The 22,928-nt window shown below is 42.3% G+C and overlaps 1 protein-coding gene across 1 annotated transcript; it reads left to right on the forward strand.

The window, feature by feature from the left end:
- Positions 1 to 17,879: 17,879 nt before the first annotated feature.
- Positions 17,880 to 19,407, forward strand: ptf1a (pancreas associated transcription factor 1a). The gene is made up of 2 exons (XM_062404590.1): positions 17,880 to 18,617; positions 18,881 to 19,407. The coding sequence occupies exons 1-2, from the start codon at positions 18,002 to 18,004 to the stop codon at positions 19,096 to 19,098; spliced, it is 834 nt and encodes a 277-aa protein (XP_062260574.1). The 5' UTR covers positions 17,880 to 18,001; the 3' UTR covers positions 19,099 to 19,407.
- Positions 19,408 to 22,928: the final 3,521 nt, after the last annotated feature.

Genomic DNA, 22,928 nt, shown 5'->3' on the forward strand with positions numbered 1-22,928 from the left:
AAAACGCAACTTCACGGAGTCCGAGCTCGAGATTTTGCTCCACGAGGTAGAAATGCGCAAGCATATGTTATTTGGTACCCTGTCAACAGGGATAAATGCTAAACAAAAGACAAATGAGTGGGAGCGTGTTTGCGAGGCCGTCAATGCAGTGGGGTCTCAGCAGCGCACACACTCTGAAATAAAAAAAAAGTGGTCAGACCTCAAGGTGAAGGTGAAGCGGAGGGTTTCTGCCCACCGCCGAAGCGTGACCGCAACAGGTGGGGGGACGGGAGTGGGGGAACTCTCCCCCTTCGATTTGAGAGTGGCCGCTTTGATCGGGGACACAGCTCTCACCGGAGTGGTGGGAGCCCATGAAGGGGACACCGATCATCCCCAAGGTAAATATGCTGAATTCATAAATGCTGTAATTATACTGGTCATACAATTGGCTGCTTACAATACACAACATAAAAAACACACAATGAATGAATGCAGAAGTGCACCGCGGGCGACATTTCTAACTTTACGCCCGCTTTTACTGACGTGAATACTGAACACGTCAGAGAAACATGATATTTGGATGTGCACAAGCCCCAGATGTGCATTACGCTGGTTTATACATACGGGACAATTACACGAATAAAGCATTTACTCACCCAGAAGCCACCCATCGCGTACAGTGCCAGCCTCCAGTCTGTTCCCAACCATGCTGTTGGTCAGAATGAATGAATCGTGCGTTGAACCAGGCCACCTTGCCACGATGTTAAGGAGCTGCATTTGCGCATCACATATCACTTGGACATTGATAGAATGAAAGTGTTTCCTGTTAACGTAAAAAAAATTCATCCTGTGATGGCGCTTTTATGGCAATATGTGTGCAGTCAACAGCTCCGATTACATTAGGGAAACCGGCTGTTGCTGCAAATTGCGCTTTAATATGGGCCTGTTCAACAGCATTGTATGGGAATTTGATGTACCTGGATGACATTCGGATGATTCCGTCCCACACAGCTGGCATGGCTCGGCTCAGGGTGGACTGGCACACTCCTGACCGATCGGCCAGCTCCCGCTGGAAGGTCCCTGTTGCCAGGAACCCCAGCGTGATCAGCACCTGTGTGGGCACGGACAACCCCTGGCTCCTGGCTGTGTGGCGCTCTAGGGCCGGCCGCAGCTCTGCGCACAGCTCCAGTAATACTGGCCTGGGGAAACGAAATCGGCTCATGAGCCAATCGTCATCATTTGCGAGTAAGTCCTCGCGTTCCCTAAATATACGTTCCCTTCGGATGTGACCATTTGCGATGTCCTCTAACAACGCTAACACAGCCATTGTTAAAACAATTTTCTTCATCCATTGCGCATGCTTTTATAGCCACCCATATAATTGCAAGGTGTGTTAATTGTTCATTAGTGTGTCTCTGATTGCAAATCACTCTGATGAGTCATTGTTTTCACCTTTTTTCCCAGTTTCCCAGCGTCACCTCTAAGTGTCGCCAAAGGAACAATAGCTGTAGAAACGTGCGTACGACAGCTCTGGAGCTGGCGTTGGGACCGCACATTTTTACGGTCATTTCACGTTTTGTACATCTGAACGTGAGCGTGGAAAAGGACGTACGCCACGTTTTTCTGCGTACGCAACCTTAGTACATGAGGCCCCAGGACCTTGGAAGCACACATACTTGTATATATAAATGGACGGGGGTCTGTGACGTCACCCCTTGGTTTCTGCAGAGTGAGAATGAGACTAGTAGGAGGCGTTCCCCCGGCGCCATCTTGCCGGTGCTGACTCCTCCTAGTTCCTGGCTAACCAATCAATGGGCAAGAAAGAGGAACCCGAGTGAAGACTGACAGCTGTGCGATGGCAGCAGAGCTCTATTTGCCTGGTTAGCTCAGGCTACAGCTAACCAGCTACTGGCGACATAATAGTCGCCGGTGCTAACGGCTAGCGCTGCCAAGCCGGATGCAGCACCTGATGTCCTCATCAGCAACATGGTGAGATTGGCAGTTTCAGGCTGGTCAACACGAGGACGACCTGCACCAGCTTCATCTGCACAACACTCTGTTTTCTTCCCTTAACTAAAGATGATCTGCAATTGTTTAGAGTTGGCATTGCTAAGTGTCATGGATAATAAAGATAATTTCTATATTCATTATGGTTGGTTAAAAGGGTTAGGGTTAGGGTTAGGTTTAGAAGATCTATCTCGATGACCCCCCCCCCGCTTCGTCCGACGACTGGGCAGTTTGGTCTGGAGAGCCAAAGGCAATGCACTGGCCGACGCACGTTGTCAATACTCTCCAGTCTCACATATCCCCTTTGTCGAATTGGTTTTAAACTGTAGTTTTAGTTTAATTCCTATTTTATTCGGTTTTTTTTGTAAGTTAGGTTAGTTTTTTTTTTTTTAAATAAAAGTAATTTTTTATTTGGTAGGCTTTGGTTTTCTTTTTTGTTCTTGTCCTGCATTGAAGTTTTAAGGATTTGTTTTGATTTAATGTTTTTTTCTTTTTTTGTATTGTTTTGTTTGTTTTGCAAAAATCAATTTGGACTATTTTTGGCTATTTTTTGTTTTTCTAAAACTATATAAAAGGTGACACATCATCAGTAGTGAACCTCAGGGTCATTGCGTGTTTCGGCCATTACCACCAGACACCCTCTCCCAAGGACGGCCCCGCTGGGGTTGATCAAACCCCAGGGTGTGTCCCATTAAGTTTATAGTAATCTAAGTCTAAGGTTATTTAGAAAGGATTATTAGTTTTGTTTTTAGGGATCAACCGATTTCGGGTTTAGGGCTTCTAACTGATGTTTTTTAGGGTTAGTTTTTTTAGGTCTAGAGGTTGATGGTTTAGGGTTTAAATGGTTAGTTTAAGGGTTAGGTTTAGGGTTGAGTGGTTAGGTTTTAGGCGTAGGATTGAATGGTTAGGGTTAGGATTAAGGTCATGTATAGGCATAAGGTTGAACGGTTCGTTTTTAGGGTTAGGTTTAGGGCTAGGGTTAAGTGGTTAGGTTAAGGCGTAGGGTCGAGTGGTTAGGGTTAGGATTTTAGGGTCATGTCTAGGCATAGGGTTAGTTTTTTAGGTATTAGGTTTAGGTTTAGAGCTAGGGTTAAGTGGGTTAAGTTTTAGCTAGAAGTAACTGGGTAGGGTTAGGTGTAGAGTTCAATTAGTTAGATTCAAAAGGTCAAGATTAGGTTCTTAGGAAAACTAAATAATTCTAGCTTGGTGAAAGATTCTTTAACCTTTTCTAAGAAAGGATTTTACTTCGCCTTAATGTTTGTCCTAATCAGAATCATATGGTAAGTTTTTCTTGGTGGATCCGGAAAAGGTGAGAGGAGCTCTAAGGTCCCGTAGCATCCACGGACTGGTCCCTAAGCTGAACCAGGGGATGGAAATTTGGAGGAGAGTGACAATTTGAAGAAGACCAATTTTAGTTTTTTTTGTGGGAGAAGATTTTTTTGTTTAAACGTGTGTAGTGTAGAAATGTGCCGTTGTATGGGTGAGGCTATACCTCATAGAAGACTGGGCAACGTTTAAGGTCTTGATGCCCTAGACCACCACACCCCACGTGCTGTCCTAGAGTCGGACCTGGGGGGGCCGCATACTTACCACCTGCTCAGCACAGACTATTCGTTATCACCGCAAGGTATCCCTAGTCTGGCCAGTCAGGTTCTGAGAATCGGGCTTGTTTCCTCTGGAAAGAGGTTTGGTTAGGTTTTTTAGTTTCACAGAAAATAGAATACCATAAGAAGCTCCCACAAAACAACCAGAACCAGCCATGACAAGCATTGCCTTCCTAGTTATCATGAGGGTTTGGAGGAAACAAGGAATTTTTCGCCAGAGCTCTGCCTCCTTGACTCTCCATAGCTTCCATTAAGATGGGGTTAGGGTTAGGGTTAGGGATGATGATGATGATGATGATGATGATGATGATGATGATGATGTGTTGTGGATCAAAGTATTCTGTATTTATTTTCTTATTTTGTACTGTAAAGCGCTTTGAGTGGTCATCAAGACTAAAGCAGCGTTATATATATATACAGACCACTTACTATTCTTTTGTAAAGGTTGGGTGTGTGTGTGAGTGTGTGGTAGTGGGGGGGGAAGCGTAATTTTGTACAGGATCTGATTACCTCTGTATTTAACTATGTGATATTGACAGTGACAATAACAGTGAGCCATATTCATTGTGAAAAACTTCTGAAGAGGAAAGGGCCATACAGAAGCTGAAATTGTCTTTTTTTTCTACATTTACTGAATCATTGTTTTTAGTGTTCAAGTAGCAAGCTTGTGTCTGTGTGTTTGGGAGGAGCAGGAGAGCAGGAACATCATGACTCGGGGGTGAACCAGAGGGACAGGAAGAAATGCACACAGTGAATCGTTAATGTCTCTTTTAGGCTCTGGAAGCTTTAAGTTGAACACTTGTGACATAAAATGTTTGTCGGAGAGCGACCAGACTGTTATTTGTCAAAAATTACATAAAACATGGTTTTATTAATTCAGGGCTGCCAATATTCTTAAACTAATATTAATTTAATTGAAATTTCTTTTATAAGTATTTTTCAGTTTCTCTTCAAATCGACATACCTTTAAAATGTGTGTAGGTAATTCAATTTACTAATACTAAGCATCATCTTTAATTTGAGATGTATAATTAAGTTAATATTTAATGAAAGTGAAATGAAAACTGTCTTTTTATGGGCTTTAACAAATTAACTAAGGTTCAAAAATTCAAAATCCAAGGGTCTGGGATTTTTTTATTTTGTTTAAATCAATCATACAAAATGTACACACAAAATGGAAAATTTTGATCAATTTCACAATGATTTTGCTTATAATATCAGCCCAGGCAGTCCTGCAATGAATGTACAGTATTATTTCACATTAAAAGTATTGCATTATTTAATAAATTATGTATCATGTGCAATACTTTGTTTCGATTGTTTGGAAGTAATGAAAACAGCTCTGTACAGTGTTGAAGTGATGACTCAGTCTGGTTGGATTTCAGTTGTGTCTCATGTTGGACATTCTAGATGAACGTTCAACACAAATACACAGGCTAGGAGTTGCAGTCGTCATGCTGACTGTGACATCATGTTAATTTCAAACCTCTAAATCGCTTAGGGAGGGAGTTAGAAAAAAATTCACCCCCCTCAGAGTTGTCATGGAGGAAGAACCTCACAATTGGGACTAAAACCAATTTTTGAATCAGCCTGTAAACAGGTTTATTTCTGCTCTAAAGTCGGGCATTTTAACATGAGAGTCAATGGGGACTATCTGCTTCTTAGAGCCAGGCGTATCGGATTCCCATGGAACTGCAGCTTTTTACACTTCTGTATTGGCTTCATCGCTCAGCCCAGGAAGTTGCCCTTTGGCTTTATACACAAGAATACAATTATCTATACCAGAATCGGGTAAAAATGGTAGTTCAGATTCATACCCTTACAGTAGTATTTGCGGATCATTGTGTGTGTATTATTTCCACTAGGATTGGTTCATGCCTTCTTTCCTGAGCATGGACGTTTTTAATTCACGCTCCTCTAATACCTAGAGCCCTCTGACTAACTGGTGACCTGTCCAGGGTATACGCCAGCTCTCCCCTCAACGCATGCATGGAATTGATGGATGGATGGATTGGCATGGAATTCTATATGAAGACCTGGAGTTTGCACAGTGTCTGTGATCATTAACAAACTTGTTGTATCTAAAGGACTCGTTGCATATAGATGGACAATGCCTGTAGTCACTCTTCTGCAGAGACATATGTAGCGTGGAATGTTTCTGACACCGTTTCCATACAATGACAATGATCACCTTTAAGGTGAATTTTATCATTATTTGCACAAATAATGGAAGTTAATCTTAGATTGAATTTTTGTTTTATGTGTCTTGTGGATAAAGCTTCAGAAATAAACTCCCCTAGTGGTCAAAATAATACAACATATAATGGCTCCTGCACACCTGCCCGAAAATTGTGTTAGTGTGCACATACACGCAGAAGCATCCCATGGGTCGATCCCAGTGGCTAATTCCTTCAAACACTCCGGAGCTAGTTAAAGCCCAGGGCCTGACAACAATAATAGCTTCCTGCTTTCCTTTTTTGCAGAACAACAAGTCCCCATCTTCCACCACATTTTTTCAGTTGTCACTCAACCAAAAGTAGGTGCCAAAAAACTGGAAGTAATCTATAGTTATACCAGAGGCCAAAACTTATCACCCCAAGGTTTTTAAGGTTTTGATTTTAGGCCATTTGCACTGACTTCACATAGATATGAAGTCCTTTGAAAAACTGCTGAAAAGAGAACTCATCAACTCTAAAAACAATTAAAGAATAAGAATAGAAATGTATAAATTAAAAAGAGATGCAGACCAAATTAGTTCCAGAGCATTAACAGAAACAAAACTGTGGACAACAACATAGACCAGAATTAGCTTGGAAGCGTGCCATGAAATATGAAGTGCAACCCCCTGCATAAGAAATAATTAATGTGGACTACAAGAAAATGACCAAATCTTGTTTTGTGACACGTATTGTGGTCAACTATAGGCCAATGATAATGGGATGTAGAATCCAATTCGCTAAAATGACTGAGTTAGAAGGGACACCATTCCCATCTTTGTCTCTCTGGTGGGAATATGACTACATTTTTCAAGATCACAGAACCAAGGTGTTATCAGCTACTTGTGAGTTAGTGCTGTGTATGCTGTCTCTCAACTTGTCTTTGTCTTTTTAAATAATGGGTAATGTAACACAATGAAATACAAGCTACTTTTGTTTATATATTTTGGTCAGATGGGTGCTTGACTTAATAGTTTGTTTGTTTATTTATTACCTTTGCCAATTAAGTTATTTTTGTCTATTTGTAAGCAAGATTATATGCAAAAAACTGCCAGACAGGTTATAACAAAACTAGGTCGAAAGAGGAGGTGTGGGTCAGCGAGGAACCCCTGAAATACTTTTCAGCTTTTTCATTGGTTACTCATTGGAATATTTCTTGGGTCTTGACTAAAGAAATATGACACGTTTAGCGCACTGATATTCATGAGTGTGTGCAATTTGAGGCACATACTAACAGTTTTTACGAAGTAAATTCAAATGTGTTTTCATGATGGTTTCATAACTGTTGGGCCTTTGCAGATATATGCACTCTCAGAGCAGTCTTCCTTGTTTTTGTAGTTGTTTGTCAGTAGGATCATGGATAAACTACACGTCATCAAATTTTGTGGAGGGGCGGGTATGACCCAAGGAAAAACCCATTTAATTTTAGTGCAGATCCAGATCAGAAGGTGGATCTATCTTCTTTTTTGAGTTTCATATTTCATACTTTTATGGGACTCTGAGCCATTTAGTGCCAATTGAATTTAAGGGACTATTTAAGCCCAAGCGGAGGTAGGCCTTTGAGTTCTGGTGCCATTCCCGTTTTATTTGCGATTGGCTTGTGATGATACTGAAAATGTGTTGTTCAGATAAATGTTACATTCAAATTTCAACCATTTCGTTCTATTAAACATGAAATAAACAATTTGACATTGAATATGCGACAAATTGCAACAGAATGTTTCATGTGATCAAATCATTTTAAATGTATATTGCTTGTCAAGATTTATTTTTTATTTTTACTGCCCCCTCATGCCCAACATTTGTGGCATCTGTTGCCTTTTCACCTATAACTGTAGAAATAGCAGAATATTATTCCTGCTACACTCTCAGTTGTAATTATAAATGTAGCCTCTAAGGAGCGCCACATGTCACAAAAAGACTGCTAAAGGTATTTGATAAAATAACAGGTACAGTCATCAGCCTTCACCCTGGAGTTGGTGCTTTTCTTCTCTGTAACCACATGATGGCAGTAGTGCACAGATAATTAATTGTACATCTGCTGCACAATATTAGTGACTGTCCCCCCAGAGGAAACAGTGCCTAAATAACACAGTCTCTATTTCCCTATGTGATTTATAATGTTAAAGTTCAACCATCATTCTTTTTTTTCAGGTTTCCATCCAGCCATACATCCATTTATCCATCTATACCACTTGTTGCAGGTGGATGTGGCTCAGAAGGTAGTCGTCCACTGTATAAAAGGATGGCAGTTCAATCTCAGTCTCCTTGGGCAAATTACCCCTGACAGTAGTGCTGGCAGTCTATGTGTGACTGAGAATATGTTGTACTTAAATGCATTGTGTGTGTGAATAGATGCAAGGCTGTACTTTAAAGTGCTTTGAGTGGTCAAAACTAACCAATAACCATATATTTGAATGAGTCCCTTCTTAAAATTTACAAAAAATGAATACTTATATTGGAAAACCATTCCTGATTTTGTTTGACTTTTAAGACCCTAGTTTAAACCCCTTTACACCCACCTCTCCTCTTTTTCCCCATTTTTCCCCTCTTACCCCAAGCGGGTGAGGCAGACGGCCTCCTAAATAGAGTCTGTTTCTACAAGAGGTTTTTTCCTGTTTAAAGGGAGTTTGTAGGTCAACCTTACAATGTAAAGTGCCTTTAGATAGTGTATGTTGTAGCCATTTGTCATTAGCTCTTTTTGGATAAGAGGGGAAGTGCTGGACAACCTACTCCAACGACACCACCTCAACTTTCGACACCAGGTCGTCCACATTAATGGACTATATATCATTGTTTATAGATTCAAGATTCAAGATTTTTATTTGTCAAATGCACAACAATAACATTAGTGAAATGCTTGAGTCTCAGGCTCTCTTTTAACAATGCTCAAGTAATTACACACAATACAATAAAATAAGAGAAATAGTATAAAATAGAATATCAAAATAGGAAATAATGTATATATATCTAAATATATATGAACAGCTGAGGAGAAAATAAAAAAACAGAAGTGCAAATATGCAAATAGGTCACGGTGCTAGTTTGATGGAGTTATTGCAGTTAAGAGGAGTTTAAAAGTCTTATGGCCTGGGGGATGAAACTGTCTCTGAGCCTGGTGGTGCGGGCCCGGATGCTGCGGTACCGTTGGCCAGATGCCAGCAGGCAAAAATATTTATGGCTGGGGTGAAAGGGGTCTTTAATAATCCGGCTGCTCTTCTTCCTGCACCGCTGGGTGTAGAGGTCCTCTATGGATGGTAGCGCTGTCCTGGTGATGTGCTGGGCAGACTTCACCACCCTCTGTAAAGCCTTACGGTTCAGGGCGGTGCAGCTGCCATACCAGGCGGTGATGCAGCCAGTCAGGATGCTCTCTATGGTGCATCTGTAGAAGTTGCAGAGAATCCTGGAGTCCATGTGGAGCTTCCGCAGCCTGCGGAGGAAGAAGAGCCGCTGTCTGGCCGTCTTTCTGATGGAGTCTGTGTGATGGGTCCAGGTCAGGTCATCAGTGATGTGGACCATGAGGAACTTGAAGCTGCTGACTCGCTCCACCGTGGCCCCGTTGATGGAGAGGGGGGCGTGTTCTTCTCCTCGTCTCTTCCTGTAGTCCACGATCAGCTCCTTCGTTTTGCTGACGTTGAGATGGAGGTTGTTGTCCTGGCACCAAGATGTCAGGGCTCTGACCTCCTCTCTGTAGGCCTTCTCATCGTCGCCGGTGATCAGGCCTATGACAGTGGTGTCATCAGTAAACTTAACGATGGTGTTGGAGTTGTGGGTGGCCACGCAGTCATGCGTGAACAGGGAGTACAGAAGAGGACTGAGCACGCAGCCCTGGGGGGCCCCGGTGTTGAGAGTCAGGGTGGAGGATGTGGTGCTGCCGATCCGCACCGCCTGTGGTCTGCCCGTCAGGAAGTTCAGGATCCAATCACGGAGGGCGATGTTGAGCCCAAGGTCTCTGAGCTTGGTGACGAGCTTCAGGGGCACGATGGTGTTGAATGCTGAACTGTAGTCGATGAACAGCATTCTCACATATGTGTCCCTCTGATCCAGGTGGGAGAGGGCAGTGTGGAGGGTGAGGGAGATGGCATCTGCAGTCGACCTATTTGACCTGTAGGCAAACTGAAAAGGGTCCAGAGAGAGGGAGGAGGTGATGAATGGTTGGACCAGCCGCTCGAAGCACTTCATGATGATGGAAGTGAGTGCTACTGGGCAGTAGTCGTTCAGGCAGAGGATTTTTGTTTTTTTGGGAACAGGGACAATGATGGTATTCTTAAAGCATGCAGGGACTACAGACTGGAGCAGTGACAGGTTGAAGATGTATGTGAACACATCTGCCAGCTGATCTGCACACACCTTGAGAGCTCGGCCGGGGATCCCGTCAGGTCCAGGTGCCTTGCGTGTGTTGATCCGGTTGAGGGATTTCCACACGTCTGCCCTGGATATGACTGGGGGGCAGCAGTCCTCCTGGGTCTCTTCGATCTCCGCAGCCGGGGAGTTACTCTCGAAGCGTGCATAAAAAGTGTTCAGATCCTCTGGGAGAGATGCAGACACCACATCAGCACTACTGGTCTTGGCTTTGTAGTCTGTGATGGTTCTCAGTCCGGCCCACATGTTCCTAGTGTTGGAGCCCTTGTAATGGGATTCCACTTTGTCCCTGTAGAGTCTCTTAGCACTCGAAGGCACGTACCTGGATTTCTTATAACGACAGCTAATCCAGAATGCTCACACTAGGCTTATGGCACATCCCAAAAATGGAACCATATGTTTTAGCATCCTATGTACTGGCTAACTGTTTATACATTTTTTCTTTTATAGAAAATAGGACAAGATGTTGGCAGGTATGGTAAAGTGTCATTCCAAAATCAATGCTGAAAATAAACAAAGATAGAACCTTTGCCGTGAGGTCCTCAACACTTTGAAACAATTTGCCAGAAGAGATTAGACTAGTTGCCGGTTTTATGTGTCTTTTATGTGTCTTTTATGTGTTTTATGTGTCTTTTACCTTTTACCGTATGATGTCTACGACTTTTATTATTTGTATCTTTATTACATTTTATATTGTTGGTTGTAAAGCATTTTGGTTACTCGTAATGAAAAGTGCTAAACAAATAAAGTTCAGTCAAACAACTCACATTCAAATGTTGCAAAAGTAGAACATGTGTTTGGCGTCTCCGCTCCCCCAGATATGATTACATAGAAATTATGGGAGTGATGAAAAAATATTAATACCTGGTCCATCCTCCGGTCCAGGTAAGTTTTGCCAGTCCGTGGCCTCGAACCAGCAACCTTCCAGTCTGATGTCCCTCTTTTCTAACCACTAGTCAATGGCCGCTCTTTGCATTAATTTCAACGATGTTAATGTTAAGGTTAGAAAAGAATTGTCCTCATGTTACGTCATTGGTAAAACAATAATTTGGCCTTTTCTATCAGATGAACATTAAACATAAAAGATATGGCGACTTCAAGGGGGACTGCGGCTAATCCGTTGCAGTGATCGAGGACGAGCTTACACCCGGAGAAGTAGAGTTGGCCAATCAGATGTGGTATAAGTAATGCCTTTTATTGCGAATTAAATAATTGAAAACATTTACATTTATTGTGCCCACTCCCAGCGTATCTAGGGGAGTCTTTTTCATATCCAAAGCATATCCAATAGTGTACAGGACTGATTCCCTGGGGTTATTTATGCTGAGATAAGGAAAGAAAAAATAGATGAGATCCACATCCCCGAAAACTGCATGAACAATAAAGTGTGATTACCTCTTAGCAGCTTTCCAATATAATTGATCATCATTCATCACTGCAAATATATAATCCACGCCTAAACAGTACAAGTTTGGAAAGTGAGAAGTTCAAAGCTTTTTACAAAAAATGTCAAGTGTAAAAAAGCTAAATGAAATATAAAAAGTGTGGCTGTGATGGTGAGGTGGCTCAGTTAAGCACCTCCAGCTGCAGCAGAAGTTTGATTACAACAGCTGACTCCAGTTAGCATATCCCTCCCCTGCTAATATTTGGTATAGCTGCTACAGACAGAGAAGGGTGCTACTGACAAGAGTTGGTCCGTTGCGTGAAAGAAGCCAGGCTGTGCACAAGACAATTTATTGATTTATTGAATTTATATGAAATAAAAGTATGGTACCTGTGAGCACCTGTTGTCTAGGAGACTACTAGAACAAAGTAATATACCTCCGGATCAAAATCCTGTAAACCCTAGATCCTGGTTAAGGACCACAGACATGTAGTCGATGATATCTACAACACTTTCAAGATCACCATAGATCCCCATTGTTTCCAGTACAAGATCTATACCCACACTGGCAAGGACACTTATACATGGTAAAAGAGACCACATAAATCCCGGTGAAGATTACCAGAGTCCATTGACAAGCACGTGGGAGCCAAACAAGGGCCCCAGAAGCTCCCCTTGAAGACCAAACTTTAAAATATTTGAATTTGCCGTATACGTGTCCACATTTGCTTGCAAACCTGGATCCTGACCAGATCTTTTCCAACAGACAGGCAGACAAACAGTAATTATTTTTATATTTTTGAATTCATCATACCAGACGCTGAGAAATCTCGTCTAATCTTCTCCAATCCTCCTCTCAGTCATTAGAAGCCCCCAGGCAGAGCTAAACTCTCTCCAGTCTCTTCACATATTGGCCTGGCTAAATCAGGAGCCACCAGATTAATGCCCAAATCAATTAGAGCAAGCAGCAGATGAGTTAGTTAACCCCCCAGACTGACTCCCCCCCCCCACTCTCTCCCAAACTAGCGCCCTCAACTACTTTTGAGGATTATATTATAGCCTTCAGGGGTGTTTATACTTATCATCTTGTAGGAAAAAGGAAAAGGGAGGGGGTTTTTGGTCTAATTGTGATGTGTTTGTTAAGAGGTTAAAGAGGCGGAATGGTGAGTCTGAATCTCTAAATTGCCTAGAAGTGTCTGGCAGGGGAAAGACGGTGAAATAACCCCTATCCTCTAACAGCTACTGTTTAGGTGTCATTAAGCAGGGCAATGAACTTCTAATTGAACCAGAAATGCTTAAATCTTCAGTAATGTGAGATCAAGCAGACATTTAGTCATGCCATTTCTATGTTTTATTTTTAAGCTTGTGTTTTGTTTCGTTTTTGTAAGCAAGATACAATCAACTAGTGGAAGTACCCATTATAGCACGTTTTTGGTTCATTATGAACTCTGGTGGGTCAAATTAGATAATGGCAGGCCACCATAGTCTACATAATTAATAGGAAACACTGCTTGAACATGATGATAAAACGCATTAGCCTTCGCAGAGGTATGCACTGTAAGAAATTAGTTTGTTGGCAGGATTATGCTAAAAATGATTCAACCGATTTTCACTAGATTTTGTGGAGGGCCGGTGCATGACCTGAAAATAAAAATCTCGATGTAGTCAATTTAAATGTGGTTTCATAGGGGGACTGTTGGGCCTTGGTGGATATGCGCTCTCCTTAGTGCTATTTTATTTACCTGGTAAATGGAATTATTTTGTCAGGCATGTTATACTGTAATTTGAAAGCAACATTGCAGGTAGGTGCAGTCTTAGGTAATGCTCACAGTGTGAGACAGAAGTTTGGGCTTCAATTACAAGTGTAATTATTTGTGCAGAAATGTTTGAAAATTCAAAACACACTTGACTATGGGTGTTGTTAAATGAAATATGAAGGTATCAGTATGTGTATCCACCTTATTGTGTGACATGAACGCCTGGCCAGCATGAGTCTGTCCATGTGCTGTCTGCGTCCTGACTGCATGTGACAGAATTCCCAGGCCTCCCTGCTGCCAAGGCAGCAGCTCGAATACTGACATCCTGTGACCTACTTTTTATACAGTATATTTTATCTGGTGGGAAGAAATTATGGTGCTGGTTGGTCCAGACAATGTCTCTGGTTGGGTATTGTTGGTTGTACTGAAAATCAAACAGTCATCAGTGTGAGGGCAGAACCTCACTTGTGCTGTTAGGTTGCTGAGGACCCACAAACCCACAAAGGTCTGTCAAAGACATTCAGCAGCTCAAACAGCTTAAAATCACCTGTGAGTATGTAGCGTTTTGAAGCAGGATGAAGTGAGACAAATTCTTGAAATCTAAGCTAAGGGTGCAGACGTCAGGGTGCATGAGTGTGCATGTACATTGTGTTAATTTTTGACACTGGAGACTGATATTGGCACGCATGTGATCAGATCTATCAAAGTTTGTATACATACTCTGAGTAGAGAAGTTGTTGAACCAATCATGATAATCACCAGAGATGTCAACACACAAGATGACAGCAGAAATTAAAATTTTGTATTATGAAATCACGTATTTATCTGTGCATAATTACTACAATTCAATGTGACCATGCTTTCAGTGTTGTCACAGTTTAAGAAATACTTAGCTTGTGGCCAGTATCCCAACCCACCATATGAAAGTGTTAACAACTTCCGTAGGTGGGTTCATTGGTATAACTGTTAAAAATTCTAAAATGAACAAAAACCCAAATTTGATGGTAGAATGCTGTTAGAACATTGCCACCTAGCAACTCAGGGGTTTGTGGTTGACCTCTAACCAGAAGGTCAGTGTCCTTGGGCAAGATACTTGACGCCAAATTACCCCTTCTCATAGAGAAAAGTGCTGCATATATATGCACTCTATGTGCAATGTAATGTGTCTGTGAATGGGTGAATGAAATACTGTATTATAAGAGCTTGGAGTGGTCATCAAGACTGGAAAAGCCCATATAAATACCTACTATTTACCTGGAACAATCTCACCTAAATTTGACCTTGGTTATTAAAAGAAATCTAAAGGGCATGAACCAAGAATCAATTAAATGCAGCTACCATAAGTGACAAACAACTAAAGATTATGGTGAGGCCTGGGGATTCATCTAATCAAGTTGTTCAATTACTGTTCTGTAAATCCTTTTAATTTGTTTTTGTCATCCAGATGGATAATCCCCTGTAAAAGAGATTACAGGGATTACCACTGAATAACTCCCAGGGAGGATTAGCTCCTCACATTTTGTCAGCGTTAGTTCACTTTCAGGTTTTCCTTTTCCACTGCCAGATAGGCGAGGTGCCCATAAACCCTGTGGCATCACCTGGAAAATCTAAAAGCCTCCACCACACTTTATTAATTCTAAAATCGGTCTCATAAATTAGATGAAACTGTATAGCTTCTTTGAAATTCAGGTTCCTGTGCAACAGGAACAATTGAGATCTATGTAAAAGGTCTCATATAAATTCAATGATTGTTTCCTGAAAAAACCTATGTGATGAAAAATGTTAGGCAAATAATTCTATATATAGTATTCATATTAAATATAAATTAAAATTAATAGACTTATTGAGATCTTTATATTATTATTAAGAGCAGGAAACAAATACTGTCTATCGTGATTATTAAACTATTTGGGATTTCTTGACACTTAAAAAAAATCCTGACCTGCAAAAGTGTCTTTCATTTTTTTTATATAATCCTATTATTTTGTAAGGGGGGCATGCAATATGTTCCTTGTTTTTTTATTTTTATCGATGACGCTTGACTTACAGTGAACAGAAGATAACGCCACTTCTCTGTGATATTAGTTCCTCTTTCGTATAAACTTTATCATAAAGGCGACTACTATTTGTAAGTAATTAACTTGATTGTATTTATTCATCTGCTTAACCCCCCTGACACACACACACACACACCAACAGCAGTATACGACACCACTACCCCTGGTGTGCACCATGCAGCCTGCTGCATGCTGCAGAGCGAGGAGCTACATGGGAACCGAAACACTTGCTCCGCTCGCGCAGGTCGGTCCGTACAGAATCACAGCGCTTTCATCAATAGGACGGCGTGGAGCGCACAGTCACGGTGCATTAAAAACCTGCATGGTTCGAATTATCATTTGGTTTTCAGCAAAGTGAGGGGTTGGGTATACACTTTTCTAACACGTCATTGCTGAACACACATAGGTTTTTTTCAATCATCCTTATTAGGACATTATATTGACTTCCATTCATTGTAGAAAGTCGAACCAAAAATGTATCCCTGACATTAACCAGTACTAACAAGACAATCCAAAGTGGGAGTAATGAAAAAACAAATAGAGACAATTTGGATCTTAAATTTCGATATTGGAATATTTCAAACTGCTGGGATCTATTGTCTCTTAAAAATAAATCCTGACCTACAAAAGTGACTTTAATTTTTTCATTGAATCGTTTTATTTTGAATGGGTGGCATGTAATGTATTCTTTTTATTTTCGTTGACGTTTTGTTTACAAGCAACAGACGTTAGCCAAATCTCAGTGATAATAGTTTCTTTTGCATATCAATTTATAATGTCAACGGTTTTATAAAAAAAATGCATCATCAACTTTGATTTAACAGTCTTTTACTATTTGTAAGTAATTACCTGATCGCATTTATTAATTAACTTAACCCCAGCCCCATTTTTGCATGTTGGCTCCAATCAAATAAACACCTGTACTTGAGTATCACATTCTGTCTGCGTGCGAAAAATAACCGTCTACAATGCACAAAAATTTCGTCATACCGATAAGGTGCTGAGGAATTGGTCATAGTGTGACACCATATTCCTCATATTTGTGACTATTCCAATTAATGACTGGATGACAGAGAAGAATGGTGTGGGTTATTAAAGCAGCAATTCTGTAGGTCAAATAGCGGCTCGGTTATAGGAAGAAGAGGAATCCATGCACATGAAGCTGGTGGGAGCCAGTTGGAGGCCTCTCCTGTTGATGCTGCAGCAGGCTCCTGTCAGTGTTTGGTGTTGTGTTCAGCACCTGGTTGGTGCCGAGATGTGTGTGTATTGTGTGTCTGTTCTGAGGCACGCGGTCTACAGCTTTATTATAGACAGCAGCACAGGCCTAATTTATAACACGACATGTTGCATTGACCAGCGATGGGAACGCAAGTGGTCGTCTTCCCACGGTCACGGCCCGTGTGTCAGCATCCTGTCTTAACACCATTATCCACGTACACGCAGTGCATGCACACGCAGCCTGCCCGGCAAATACACCCCTTTCTCGACAGAACAAAGTGAACCCATTCACTCAATGGACTGAATAGATGCATACTTACAGACCCCAGACCAGTAGGCAGCCTTCTCTTGGTATACCAAGGAGCGTTAATTTGTCGTGTGATGTGTCAAAGAGGCGCGCGCCCCGAGGCCCACCACTGTGCCTTTAAATGTCAACCAGTTCTCCCAAACGAAGCTGTACTGGCTGGCACAAGTGGCGCATCGACCACTTTACTGGTAAATGTGTTTATGGCGGCAGTGCTACCCACTTATTAGGGGACAAATGACCGCGTTGTTACACATCACCCGCCGCAGCACCGGGTCACTGGAGGGAGAGCAGCCTCAAATTGAACTCTCGTTTATGTGTTCGTCATGTAAAACATTAATGACTATCATTAACCCGTTTGTATGACAGCTAAGATGTCAAACTGCGCGAGTATGAAGAAGTATCAGTTTTTAATCTCTTCTTTGTAAATAAAACAAATATTTGTCTAGCCTATAAACGAAAAATATATACATATAAAATCAATTGGTAATTCATAATAATACAAACAGAAATGTTGAGAAATCGGACAGGTTGCAATTCTTTCGAATCATCATTATTGATTAATACGCGCACATTTATGAAACACTTTGCATGGCAGTTTCCTCAACGTGTCACCATTTCTCATCCTGCAGATATGTCAAAAAGGAAGTTAGTTCACTGAGCTGGGCGTATTTTGACTGTTTTGTCTGTTTAAAGACGCCTAATTTCGGACACTTTCTTCATTGCAGACTGACAAATGACTGTCAGGAACGTGTCCGTAAGCTGGCTACATTGTGTCTACAAGTCTGTGTCATAAAGCTGCTGACTGGCTCGGAGCTGTTTGTTAAAGGGTTGATTTGTATAGGCACAAATCCAGGAGAGTAGGCAGCTCAGTTCAGATGCTGACTTGAGCTCAGGGGGCGGGTATGCCCGGAGAATATCTCGAGGTGCGCCTTCGGACAGAGCTGTGATTGGTTGGCTCTACTGGCGAACGGCACGCGACAATGGATGTCGCTATAAACAACCCTCGCGTGCCGGTTCTCAACTAAAACTACGTGTTGAGCGTGAGCAGTGATCACGGAGGAAACAGGGTGTCGTTGTTACCACAGGAAAAAAGAAGCAGCGCAGACAAAGATGGACAGTGTGCTGGACCCGTTCTCTGCACTCGACTCTTTCTCCTCTCCTCCTTATTTCGACGATGACGACTTTTTCACCGACCACTCGTCAAGAGACGGACACTTGGACACTGATGACTTTTTGGACGACGACGACTTCCTCACCAGTCATTTCCAAGACTATTACAGCAAAGACGACTGCAGCAGAGCAGCGCCTAATGATGGAGACTACGACATCGGCAACATGTCCTTTTCCTCCTCATCCTCCACCTTCTCATACGGCTGTGCTGACAGCACGTCGGACCTGTCCCCACAGACGGGCCATCACGGCGGACCACTACTAAAGCGGAGGAGGCGAATGCGGTCTGACAGGGAGATGCAGCACTTGAGACAGGCGGCCAACGTCAGGGAGCGACGACGTATGCAGTCCATCAATGACGCGTTCGAGGGTCTTCGCACCCACATCCCCACTCTGCCCTACGAAAAGAGACTGTCCAAGGTGGACACTCTGCGGCTCGCCATCGGCTACATCAACTTCCTTGCCGAGCTTGTGCAATCCGATCTGCCAATCAAAAACTCCAGCACTGAAATCCACGTGCAACCCAAGAAGGTTATCATCTGTCACAGGGGAACAAGTAAGTCCATCAAAATATCTTAGCCGACCAATAATGCGGTGTAGTCCCATTAGTGATGACGAAACTATGTAAAAAAATGTTAGTACAGTTGTCTTTCTAAGGACCTCTGATCCAAAGTTTTGACACATGCAGTCATTTATATTTAAACTTAGTAAAAGCCTGCATGGTCCTGGTCTAGAAAAACTGGACGACAATAATAGTTTGTAGATATAGATATAAAAACAAGTGTCAAGGCTAATGTTCATGTTCTTCTTTTCCCTCAGGGTCTCCCTCTCCAAGCGACCCGGACTACGGGCTGCCTCCGCTGGCCGGTCACTCTCTGTCATGGTCGGATGAAAAACAACTCCGGGAGCAGAACATAATCCGCACCACCAAGGTTTGGACCCCGGAAGATCCGAGAAAACGGCCCAACAAACCGGGCCACACGGATATTGAAAACGAGCCTCCTCTCAGCCTTGTGGCCAATTACCAGTCCATCTGATGAGCCTTGTACAACGCACACTGTAAATATGAAGACTAAGAAGTGCATTAAGTTAATATTTTTCAACATGCACTTCTAGCCAAATTGCGAAAATGTGAGCACCAGAGTTCAGTTGTTGTATTCAATGTTGTAATTTTTTTTATCATGTTGATAATTTCTTTGTAATTCATGCAACTGACAGTCATGTATTTATTTTGTCACAAGTGATAATATATGTTTTAATTTAATTCTACTGAATTTAAATTATTTGTATACTATTGTACAATGATTTCGTATATTTATATACAACCTGCAAATAAAAGCACCTGTTGATAAAAACGATCTTTCTTTGCTTAACCATTTGTCTTTACACACACATTTTTTACGAAGTGTCGCTCATCTGACATTTGAACACAAAAGTCGACTTAATCTCCATCACCTTTTTTGAAAAAACACGCCAAATCACCTGTCATTCTATCACTCTTTATTTTCCCTCCCGGGAGATCATAGCAAAAACATATTCGGTTGGACATTGCAACTAAGCTTCTCTATAAAATACACCCCGATGAAACATCGCGTTTTTCCTCATCCCCTACATAATGGTGCCTATTCCAATGGTGTTTCCTTGCCAATGGGCATAGGGAGGTCCAACTCTGAGAAGTAGAGGGGGACGCAGAGAGTTAACACAAACTAATGGTTTGACATCAATACGCTGATGCGTAGACGCTGTATTCCAACAACAGCTGAATGTGTTGAAAGCGCCGGCAGCAGTATGGTGGGAATCTGTTGAATGCTGCTCTCTACGGTCAGGTGCTGCCAGGACAGTTTTTCCCGTGGTAGCGGATCCCTCCAATACTTCCGCACGAACTCTCTCTTCCCCCCCCCCCATGCAGCATATATGGACCGTGCTTTCCTAAAAGCTGCAAACACGACACTGGCGTGACGCGAAACGCAGGGATGCAAGGTCGATCTTCGGATGCGGAAAGTTTGGATTCTGAAAGTCTGAACACACAACAGGTGAGTTATCTTATATTTCTATACACACAGACTCTCTCTCTCTCTCTCTCTCTCCCCCCCCCCCCCCCCCCGTCCGCTTCTCATTACCAGCGCGTCAGGAGCTTGTAATCCCATTAAAGCCATTAGAAAGTCAAATGTTAGGGAGTCAATGCTGGCAACCTCATCTCTTTTGCAGGAGGGATGGTTCCTCTTTGATTGTGCAGCAGCAAAGCATTGGGTTAAAACAGTGGTAGCTTTGTAGTTTCTCGCACCTTAACGTCTTTGTTGCGTTGATGGTTCTTGGAGAGCGGAGAGCAGAGCTCCTCAGCATCCTTTGGTGCGGTCGCAGCGAAGCGTAAAGGACAGGCTGAAATATCACCGACTATCTTGTCACTACGGCTACGGGCTTGGCACGGATTAAAAGGACACGACCATTTTACTGTGTGAAAGGTTTTATTTTCTACAGCTCTCGGCAGGCCTGGACATTATGGGCCACGCCAAGCGGTAATTTGGTTGAGAAAGGCTCGGCGCTGAGCTCAAAGGCCGCTGATTCACCATATAGACAGCTTTCATACCTACAGTACAGGGCAGACAGCAAAGAAGTTCGCTGAACACATCGCGTGTGCGAAGATGGAAAACTATTTATTTAGATGAATCTCAGAAACTGTGAGGTACATTCTGATCACACGATGAACACTGATACAGTCATATTTCACGACTAATATGCAATCAACTTTTCTGAGTAAAAAAACACCCGTTACCCTCTCCACCCCGTACTATCTGTACTATAATCGTGAATGATCCTTTTAGATTTACATTCCAAATCTATGGACATAAACAAGTTTATAAGCCAATACAATACTAGAAAACAGCTAGGCAACTATACCTTTATTTAGTAACCCTAAGACTAAAATATGTTTTTATATAATAGAAAATATGATATCAAATAAATTAGATTCTATTCAGATTTTATTTTATTTTAATATGATCTCATAGTGGTTTTATTTTATCAATAAAAAGATGGTTAAGGTCGTCTGCTCTAACTCTTAAAAATACATTTCATGACATGGGCTTGCAGGAGTAACATTAATATACTATAACAAAATTAGTTATTATTTTTCTCTGCTCACCACTGAAGACCTACTAATAACGATGCCAGGGAGCTTATCAATGAGTCGACTGTCTTCTATTATGTTTAGGCATTTGTTATTTGCGATGCAGTCATCCTGATATTAACGGTTTTCTTGATGTCTTTAAAAGGAAAAGAAAAGCGTCGATTAGAACCTTAATGCATCCGTGGCTGTGTTTTAGATTGCACCCACAGCTCGAAAAGAAAATGGTAGGCTATTAACAATAAATAAAGAGAAAATGTCATCAGGCCCTATATATCAGTGGAGGTATGAAACCCTATTTTTCTGCCAATAACACAGATTTGCTGGCAAAATGGCTCAGCTGTGGCCGCGGTGAACCGCTAGCTAACAACAGGTGTCTGATGTGTTCTTACCGACAGATGAAGAAGCAGACGGTGCTGTGTGGCAAGGGGAGGGTACAGCTAGGTCCACCCTTCTAGTGTGCTATTTCCCTTCAGATGTGACCTTCCAATCTAAATGACACCTTTATGAGCCCCTCCAAGTCCTGCTTAAACAGGCACGCTCTCTGCCGTGTTCTCTGGGGATGCACCTGGTGGCTCAAACGTTGTCTCTTTTCATGTCCTTGCGCCTGAGTCTCTGGACAGCAGCTGCCTAAAAGCAAGCAAAGAGAGAGGCCCTTGCAGTGTCTTCGAGACGGGTTGGCACCGTTTTCCACGTCTTAATGTTCTATCAGCCTTTGTCTAGGACACAATATGGCAACTGTAGAGCATGACATTTTGCAATAATAAAACACATTTTCAATGACGTGACACCAGGCTGAAAGAGCAGCGCTGGCCAGCCAGGCTAAACATGTCCCCACGTTTGTTTTGTGCGCCGCCAGCCAATTAACAGCGAGGCCTTTGCCGAGCCTTGATAAGCCAATTAAATTTATGTCTTCTATTTTTTTCAAAGAGAGAAAGGAGGTGGATTTGATGTTTTCTCCGCCTCAGAACGGCGATTTTCTAGCCATCACCTGGCGCTTTCTCCACAAGAGAGCAAACTGCCCAAATGCCCCCGGAACCATACGGCTCTCTCCATCCTGCACTATTGTTTCCCGCGTTGATCACTCATTACCAGGATTTATCAGACCTTCTGTTCGCTATGTTTTGTGTCATATTTTCATTTATAAGATTAAGCAGATGCTACGATTGTAAAATCCCAAACTGTAGGGCTACTCAAGGCTGAAAGAGAGACGGCACTCGGTGCGAGCAAAGGCGAGTAAAAAGCTTTAGGCACATCTTCAGAGGAATAAAACATTTAGAAGCCATAAACAGACTTCAACCTGCTCTATTTCAGCCTTTGTGTTGTTTGTGAATAATTAATGTTAATAGGGACAGGTTTGTATACTTTGAATGCGGGACCACAGGTGCGGAGTGACAGGATGAATAACCGGCCCTGATTTTTGCCAAAGCTCGAGGGCTCTTGTCTTGGGTCTCCAAGCTGATGGAAAATATTGTCATCTCTTTGATTCGCAGCATTACTTTCACTGAGAACAAAGCAGGGTGATGAAAAGCTTATGTTGGAGTGAAACGGGCGATGACGGTGGCTGCTCCAGACTCCTGAAAGAGAGAGAGAAAGGGGCGAGTCAATGGCAATGCGCGCTTATGGTTTTGTGCGCAAGTGCTCCATCTAACTCAAATAAAGGAGCCTTTCCAACTTTTAAGGGCCACTTTTTCCCTTTAATAAAGGCTGGACGGCTGTAGCCATTAAGCATATGGTGCTAAG

The sequence above is a fragment of the Platichthys flesus genome, chromosome 14 (genome assembly GCF_949316205.1).
Source record: "Platichthys flesus chromosome 14, fPlaFle2.1, whole genome shotgun sequence".
Lineage (NCBI taxonomy): Eukaryota > Metazoa > Chordata > Actinopteri > Pleuronectiformes > Pleuronectidae > Platichthys > Platichthys flesus.